Source organism: Argopecten irradians, chromosome 12, assembly GCF_041381155.1.
Source record: "Argopecten irradians isolate NY chromosome 12, Ai_NY, whole genome shotgun sequence".
NCBI lineage: Eukaryota > Metazoa > Mollusca > Bivalvia > Pectinida > Pectinidae > Argopecten > Argopecten irradians.
Window position 1 is genome coordinate 23,706,869 of NC_091145.1, and position 10,058 is coordinate 23,716,926.

Consider the following 10,058-nt stretch of genomic DNA (forward strand, 5'->3'; position numbering starts at 1 on the left):
GATAGTCATCAAAATGGATTTGAAATCCTTCAGATCCTAGATTCCAGATAAAATCCACTTAACTTGCTGGTCTATTGTATTTACTTCCCTTTGTCTCATATCATGTAAAGTGCTGGCTTCAACACATTTATATGTATAAATGTTATAATGTATTTTTTTTAAAGTGGGGAAAGATATGTGAGCATTCCTTGTTTGATAAATAAGTTTCATATCCTCCAAAATGGAGAAAATTAACAGCTTCAATAAATACAACACGAAGATAATTCAATTTAAATTGGTCTTATTTATTTAATCAATAATAATAAAATGCATAAAAATGACAGGAAGTATAAAATACACCTTTGTTTCAGGAAGATTCGCACCACCTAGACGTGATACTCGTCCGAGTCGCTGGCCATCATTTAATATTAATGTCGTGTACATTATTTAAGTATATAAAGGCGACAAAACCGGCCAAAATATAATTAGACCCAAAATGATATAAAAAGCACTATCAAACGAAAATAACTACAAAACGTACAGGAGGGGCCCGATACGACAGCTGTGCACAATAGCTAATTATCCGAAATGGACAAAAGTTTTCATATTTTCATAAACTTAGCCATTAGCCATATCAGTGCCCTCTATTAAAATAATAAAAAATAAATCAAACATAAGGATAAATCATTATTAAACATAATGTCCCCCCCCCCTGCTTCACAGCATTCGAAAATTCAATTTGTACATACCCCTCATAAAACTGATAGATTCTGTCACCAAAATCGAAAAAAATGAAGAGATATTCTTATTGATTTATTTAGATATGGCTAACGGAGGGGTTTAAATTTTATATATCAAAGGAAGTATCTTTTGTAACCTTCCAAGAATAAGACTATGAAAACATTTTTCTTGCTGGTATAAATCGGTCACAACTGGGCAAATTCTAAGACGTTTAAACATCAGGGTAATTGCCAATTTGTGCTACTATATCTGACAGAGACATAGAAAAAGACACAGTAAATCAAATATAAATGCTATGTAAGCTTCGAAAACATACCTTCATTAATATATACATCTCAACGGTACGTATTTGAGGACATTCTTCGTTTTTGAAAACGAAATAAAAACAAAATATTGATAATCAACAAAATCGTATTGTAAGTTATTTTACAGTACACCATCTTCCAACAACAATACGTACCCACAGGGACATGACACGAATTTTTAACCAACAGTATAAATTCGTGTCAGGTCCCTGTGTATTAACCGGTATCACATGTGAAACATAAACAAAACATTTGTTCCCTTATTACAAATGCTAATCTGGTACTTTTAAAGTTACAAAAGATTATCACATCAACAAACAATAAAGGACAAGGCAAGGATCACTTAAACTTGCCTGAATTTAACTTGTAGCAAGACCCATGTCACTAAACAGATCGTATATCTAGATTTATGGTAGCGCATTTTTAAAAAATAATTTCACTTTGTAGTAAATTGTGTATTACACTTTGTAGTGAATTAAGGACAAATTCAATAACATACGACCATTATTTCTTTACGAAACAAACACAATAAAAGAATCCGACTGAAACACAAACACTGAGGATTTCTGTTCAGACAAATAACGTAGAAGCCACTAACCAACGTGGTATATTACAAGTTTGAAGTAGAGTGTAAGTAATGAGAAATAGCTGCAGTGTTCGTGCTTGAGTATCTGGTCCACCACTTTCCACCTGGGACTCTCTCCCTCTATCCGGGTGTTCATATTGGGTCTGGTGATGTCGGATCACCAATGTCACGATCCAACCTTCTTATGAACATGGGACACTTTTCAAACCATCTTAACAGAGGGCACTCATTGTCATTGATTTTGGGTATCCTAGATCCTAGCAGCCATTATTCACGGGTTTGTCTTATCATTGAACCAATACGGAATCCAAGACTCTAAAGACCCGTTCCCTTCTGATCCATCTTTACGGGTTTGAACCAAAGTAACAGTCATGGCACCATTCCATGGACCCTTGCCCAGTTAACGGCTTACCACCTTGGCGACAGACTGACAGTCACCAGTTTTTTTACCTCTAGTTACGCTACGGTGTAGCACCAATTCTTAATCTAAATAACTAGTGGTCATTTTTCTGTAATGGTCATAACACACAAGCCGGTGTGGCTAGAGATTCTACATTTGAAAAGTTTGACGGGATCGCCATGGGAGACAGTGTCATGTGACTACTTGCAAATGAAGGGAACTGGAACGCGGAATTGGCCCCAACACGTGGGCTCATCGTGGCTATGGGACTGAGTGAGCTCCAGAAGTGTAGGAATGGGGTACGCGGGCCCATACCCACGGGACTGGCTAGTACTATAGGCGTAGGATAGCTCGTCTGTCCGATTTTGGGACTGGGCACAGGAAGTCCCGTAATAGCACTTGTGAGAGATGTAGACGAATTGTCTGCGATGCTGAGGGTGAGGGGGTTTGGCTTGGGTTTAGATATCACACCCGATGTGCTACTTGAAGATGATGACGACAACAACGATGACGACGATGCTGAATGGGGCGATAGAGATGAGGGCGACACGCCACGCGAGATTATAGATGAAACGAAGCTGCTTTTCACAGAACTGTGAGATTCAATGTCTTTTTCTTCCTTAACAGAAGTCACCACGGCTGGCACAGGACTCGGAGTGGTGCTATCTGCTGACGTCACTTCCGTTTGTAAACGGCTAATACAAGTCGCCTTGCTGGTAGAGGTCGCCATGTTTGCCGACGATTTTAGATCTACAGAGTTGTAGGAGGCAAAGTGTGGCAAAACTCTTTGACCATATTCCTGAGCTAAAGTTTCCATTTTAGCTTTGAATGGTATTTTGTGTTCAGTTTTCACAATTTCTGGAAACGACACGAATTTGTAAACAAACTTCTGCCCCATCACTTTCTTGATGATGTTTTTGTCGTAGTAGTAGCGTAGAGCTCGGCTCAACTTGTCATAGTTCATGCTGTGTTTGTTTTTACGGAGTCCCCACAAGCGCGCCACCTCCTCGGCGTTAAGCAGCTTAAACTCGCCATCATTGTTGGTCCAGCGGATAATATGGTTGTGCTGGTTACTGACCAATAGTTCTAACAGGAACTGCCACAAAGTGATGTTAGAATCCATGGCTACAACAAACAAATAAACATGACTGTCAGAATCAATGCACAACAACAAATAAACATATGGCATCAGGATCGATGGACAACAAATAAACATGGCGTCAGGATCGATGGACAACAAATAAACATGGCGTCAGAATCGATTGGCAATAAAATTTGAAAAACCAATGGTAAACAAATTACAGTCATTACTTAGTTTAAACAGTATTTTATTCATATAATGATACATATAATACAGTAAATAAACACATTTCGGGATCGGAAAACAAGCTTAAAGCTTATATAAATTCCTTTCCCTGGAATATCAAGCCAATCATTACTTAAAGATGCTCCACCGCTGACAAATGGTATTTTTTCACTATCAAAAACAGGAGCAGACGACTTAGTATTTTTCTTCAGTTACAAAAGTTACTTACTTTACACCATTACCACCATTGAAAAGTTTGAGCTTCTAATTTTACTTCAAGTTAACAATATGACAAATAATTAATTGCATCCCGAAAAAATTCCGTGTCACTATATCCTATATGGAACGAAGTATGATTGCGCATGCACCAAAGGCGAAATAAATTATTTCATATTATTTTTGTGTTAATTAGACATATATATACACGATCAAACACCAATTATTGTTCAACTGAGGAATATCATTTATGCTCTGTCGGAGGTGGAGCATCTTTAAGGATGGATCTTCATTTTGACTGTAAATAGTAGTATGAACGCAATTGGCAACCACATACATGTATTCTACATGTATATGGAACTCTTTAAAAGCGAAACCTCGTTTGTCGCCAAATGAGTTCATACTACCGTATACGCAGTGAAAATGTAGATCGTCCTTGTATCGGGAGAGACTAAAACTGGTAACATATTCAATCAGACTTTACTAACATATTCAATCAGATTTTACAAAGCCGAAGATGAGAAAGATGCATGATACAATACCCTGTAACATACATATACGACCCGTAATACTGTATTACTATATACACATTATGGACATGATTTACCAATGTAACTCACTGCTCATGATCAATTGCCAGCATATCAAAACATCCTCCAGCATCATCAAGTACATTATCAAATGACTCTATATATAGCTTTAAACGTGATAAAATGCTCATAAACTTAACGATGTATTCACTAATATGAAAACAACGACAGTCGTTATTTATTATTAACCGACTACAAATATCTTATCGACTATGGATAGCTAATCGTGATAAACTACCAATAGAAATAATAAATGGAAACTCCAACAGATTCAAACATTACATCAATTCGATCCTTAGTATGGGGACGAGATGTCCGAAGATAAATAAAAGACTACATTGACAATATTTCAGGTTAGTAAACGAGGTCCAGAAGCGGGGACGCCATCAGAAACTGGAGGAACAGACACTTGCGCTTTCTTTACACACAAAAGACATCCACCAATATAATAAGGCACCACAATTACCTATACAAATGTACATGGGAATGATTCTATCTACAAAATCTAATTAACACAGGGACTTCATTAAATACCTAAGTCCCTAGTCCCGATATGTGTATTAGACTCATTGTAAACATAGCCGAGTCTGGGGCTGATAACATGCGTCCCTGTGACTGTACTCTTTGTGTAGTCGTGAGAAATGTGGTAATGATTAGCGACCATGTCTGGGCTCTATACTGTCTGCTGTGTGGTCTATATTTCGTGTTCAAGCATTCTGGCCTGTCACCACAGCTTCATTACTTACATCTTCATTAAAAGGAGACTTAATAATAACACAATTACCAAATGCATGTAACCTAATGATGACAATTTTAATTTCAAACGCAATCAAAACATTATTGTGGTTGTTGGTAACTGCTGGCGTCGTCTTATTATTCTCTATAAGGGTATTGCATATCAATATGAGAAATGACATTCCAATACAAGTCAATGGATTTTGTCATGTTTTAAAGAACTAATTTACCATTTAAAATTTAACCTTCAAACAAATGATCGTGCTTTAAATATTTAACGGCTGAACTTCAATTGAAACGTCTTCGTTTAAACTGGATCCACTATATCAACCTTTTCTTAGTTTGTCTTGGATATATGTATATTATTGATCTATAATTACTTATAAACACTTACCGTACCATTATACTTCGACAATCCAATAATACTGAATTTGATCAATCACAACTGACATCTGTGAACGTACATATCCGAGAGCCTCTCAGTTCCGTGACATACGCTACCACAAGTGTGGTAATATTATCTCACAAAGACTCGGGGCTGTACCTAATAGACTCAGGCTCCCCTGTCGTCTGCCTCTGAAAAAATACATACCCTTTGATACAGGCGCCGAAAGGCACAGTCGCTTGGTCAAAGGTTCAGTGGAGTCCGAGGAGTTACGAGAAGACACATCGGACAAAGCGGGGGATGCTGTATAATGTCTCACATCTGAAAAATTGAAAGAAAAATTCTAAACATAAACAGTGGATAAAATCTTCCGCGTTACTGACTCGACAAGTCGCAGATTTGGGACATTCTTGAAATTCTAATGAAAAAGTGGAGTAGTACGGATCTGGAAGCAGACGTTTGGGGCTAGAATTACAGGGGTCCACTGTTTTAGATGTTTGTCTTATCGACATATCTACTTCGACACATACGGGAGGCCGTGCACGGGGGAAAACTTTGAAACGGGGAGCAGACGTAATCTCCGCCACAGAGTTGTGCGATGCTGGATCACGCACGAGGCCAAATATTTGGAATTTTTTAATCGGAATTTCACACATAAGTCGGAATGCAGATATAGCAGACACATAAAACTGGCGATTTAGGCTTTACGATCATCACAACGTAAATACGGAGACCACCAAATGTACGTGTAGCTCCATGTTTTTAACGAAAAGAAACTTTCCTTGCTCTAAAAACTATAAGGCTACGTTGACGCAGTCTTATCAGGGGAGGCTGCGTGAGGGTTAAACATTAGCTCCATATCTAAATGTTTTATCTCAATGATTACGTTATGAGAACATTGATAAACTGTTACTTGGAGTAGGACAGAATTACACTTTCGTTTCTCAAAGTCATCATCAAAAAAATCGCCCGTGTTTAAATAATGTAAAATAAATAATGTAAAAAACACCCTTTTTGATGTTACTGGTGATAGGATTAATTCTATCTTAAAATCTACCAATCGTAGCAATGGAACCCAAATTCCTGATATACTTCTTGCCTACACATATTATCTAACTCAATATGTATTTAAATTCGGTTAGTGGTCCCGAGTTGCGACGACACCTTGTCCTGGTCTGACGGTCAATAGAAAGTCTGGCAGTGTTAAGAATAAATATCTTACCTTCCATCCTACGCTGTCAATACCAGAAATATCTTGTCTGTTTAGGAGATCGCTGTAGGTCGTTCTGTTGAGGAAACAAAAGTGGTATAAGTTGTGAAATAGGACACGATCACACAGGGAAGTGAACGGTTGAAGGAAACAAGTTGTTGGCACAAATTATAAATCCCGCTCAACGCGGAAATATTACAATAAACAAATAAATGTACACAAACTGTGGAAATCAAGTATCGATATGTCATATAGTGACAAGTAGGATTACCACAGTCGGGGATTTATATTTTATCTCTTCATAATGTGTCACAGGGTCGGGCTCACTCAGTTCCCGGGGGTAGGGGGGCATAAATGACTTCGGTATATCCCGGCGGGATAAGGGGGGAGTCCAGCCTCAGGTCTAGGGGCTGATGTAGAGATAACAGTCTGACTGGACAATTGACCACAGGCTATTGACTCTATAGATATTTTCTATAATATGTGTGTGTAAAACTATATGGAGAAAAAAATTATAGAGTCAAAAGCCTGTGGTCTGACTAACCCTCGCTCGGAAAGAGACTGTGTAAACGTTTCATATTTAACCAAAGATTTATAAAGGATACTTATTATAAATCCTTGATTCATCGTTATGAAATTGGTCAAATTGTTGGTTTTTTCCGAACCTTGTCGTTTTGTATGAAATGCCGCAGTGCCTCTAACATTTTACCATACTATTCAATTCTGGTAAAAGCGACAGACAGCAGAAGCGTTTAGGCAAATACTAAACTGTCACTTTAGTAAGGTGTCGTAATAGAAAGGGGTCGATATATGTACAAGACACACGATACAACACAAATTCTTAAAGACATGATAATAATAACCGAATTATCAAATATTTGATTTATACAGTTAAAGAAATTTGTTAGGTGTGGTTGCTATACATATCCACTTATAAAATCACCTAACAAAAACATAAAGCCAAGATCATGGGTACAAACATCCTGATAACCAGTGTGAAGAGCTGACGACCAGTACAGGGTTAGAGGTGTTTGTAGTTATTATTGAAACCAGTTTTAAGCTATAACGTAAACGGTAAATAAATACTTCACACTCGAGGGGGCACGGTGAATCTCTCTACCGCTAGGAATGTCGCTTAGGTCTCAATTTTACTATTCTAACCGGAAACTCAGGCGGAGTTAATGGCCGACCCCCTGGGCTCTATTTCAAAGAGTTAGGTCAGCGAGTACAAAAAAAAAACCTAAAAAACCTTGTCGAATCCGGAAAGTCATACTATAATGACTTTACAAAAACACAAAGGAGTAAGTGCACGATTACGGAAATACTAGCGTTACACCTCAAAAATTTAGTCATTGTCTGCATGTCTGTCAGAACTAATCGCTCGCCAAAACAATATACACGTCTGTATCATCTAACATAAGACTATCTATAGAGTCAGACGAACAACGTCATATGATTTATCAAATATTAATATGGTTTCAGTTTCATATCGTGTGTCCTCACGCTCATATCAGCAGCAGCTGTCGTTACGTCATAGATGCGGTATGATGGATCAACGATTAACAATAATGACAAAACACATTATAGCGATCACATCTATTAATAGATTATTTAATTTCTGCAGCTAAGCTCGCGGATATGTCTTCATCTACACTGAAACAGATATAGACGTTAATTACTCCCCTGAGTTCTGAAGTGGTATTTGAGGACGACATCCACCCCCGCCTCCCACTCAAAGCAATGGCTAGTGCATGTGACAATCGATCTTCGCACGTGATGCAACACGTAACAATACCTAGTTACATTCAATAATATGCCGTATAGGTATATCTTGATTTCTAATACTGCTAGATGGTAGTACCAACTTAGCTGTCGATAATGTCACCAATAGATATATATTATATATGTGTGTAGCCATGTTTTATAACATATGGGAAATGTCACGCTAAAACTATGTCCTCACCACTACATATAGTAAAGGTCACGATCGATAACACTGTACACAACCCTAGGGGAATTCCAAATTCTTGAATATTTTCCAACAGGGTGTTGTTTGTTACGTTTATTTTATTGAATACACATATTCTCAATGTTCTCACTGTTAGTACTCCCACTTCATCTTCTTACGTAGAAGTGTCAGAAATTTAAGGAAATAGTCCAATGATTATAGTATTAAATTTCACTTTACTGTAAAATACCTTGAACTTTGGGTTATGAACGTGATCAGACGCAAAACTATCTGTACATAATTGGATAGGATATATACTATGTGACAGTTACTCAAGGGATATTCAAACCTTTACTGGCCTAAAATACCTACAAGAGACTTACAAAAATTCCAATCGTGCTCAACAATTTTCAACAAAGCAAGGATACTTTACAAAAGTATAATCCCAATAACATCTAGATTACAACCAGTCTTTGTACATAGACACCATACAATCTATTATTATCAGTCATTAGTAAGATCGATACTAAGTACAAAAAGTTCATGAATATAATAACAATGTAAATCCTAGGAGATGTAGAGTTGTGTACACTGACACAGATGCATGTTGGTACAACGTAGATTTATATGTATACAAGTCCATGTGTGTCTGTATGGCGATGTATGCTTACATGAAAATCATTTAAATACACATTGATCGATGTAAATACACATAAAATGTTTTATCATTGTAGTGTGTTACCATGCCAGTGTTACTGGTACCTAACTCACGTGATGTTTTCACGTGTGATCCCAACCTAGGGACTGAGATTAGGTCTACAACATGGAGGTTAATATAGACATGTGTATCTATAGGTATACAGAGAAAATGTCTCGCCTTCACCAACCTGTCTGTGTCGAATCCTCTCACTTATGTCCAAAGTCGGTATTCAGAAGTATTATCCAATCTCGTCAATAATCAGTTTTTCTAAAATTATCGTTTGGAAGTGTTAATCCGAGTGATTACAAAGTGACTTGCTACCTTTGGTTCTAAAATGACTCACCACATGACCCGGAAGTCACTGTTTACATTGGGGAACTCCCATATTGAAACGTCACGAGCATTGACGTCATTTTCACATAAATTAGCCTTATATGGAGGATTGAAATTCGTTTTCTTTGGTTTGGCCTCGTCAGTCGTTCAAATCTAGCCAATGAAATGCGATATTTCGTCATAAGATTTTACCAAAACTATTTATATGCCTTAGTACCAACTAAAATTAAAACTGTTCCCGGTAAAATCACTGACACCTATAACTTATATAAGTTGTCGATCTTTTATCGTGAATGCAACAGCGCGCTTTATCACACACATCCCACGCATTAGCACACGTTATTTAAAGTTCAATCGGGGATAATTAATATATATATATGTACGTGTAGGTACATTATATATGCATGTAATAAGGCACAGTGTTTTATTAGTATGGAAGATTTTAAACGCATTTTTAACTTAATTGCTGATAAATCATTAATAAATTACCATATAGCAATAATTTAAAGGTTTTTTTTTTTTTTTTTTTTTACATATGTGCACCTCCGTGTCAAACTTCAAGTTGTCAACATTAACTATTATTCACTTTTACTTGTTCCAATATTCCTAATTTTCTTCTTCAGC

General features: G+C 37.1%; 1 protein-coding gene across 1 annotated transcript; it reads right to left on the reverse strand.

The window, feature by feature from the left end:
- Nucleotides 1-263: 263 nt before the first annotated feature.
- LOC138336348 (ETS domain-containing protein Elk-3-like) lies at nt 264-9,470 on the reverse strand. Its single transcript, XM_069285791.1, has 4 exons — nt 9,289-9,470; nt 6,466-6,529; nt 5,451-5,564; nt 264-3,136 (listed from the first exon to the last, which is right to left on the reverse strand). The coding sequence occupies exons 2-4, from the start codon at nt 6,470-6,472 to the stop codon at nt 2,130-2,132; spliced, it is 1,128 nt and encodes a 375-aa protein (XP_069141892.1). The 5' UTR covers nt 6,473-6,529; nt 9,289-9,470; the 3' UTR covers nt 264-2,129.
- Between the last annotated feature and the right edge of the window lie 588 nt (nt 9,471-10,058).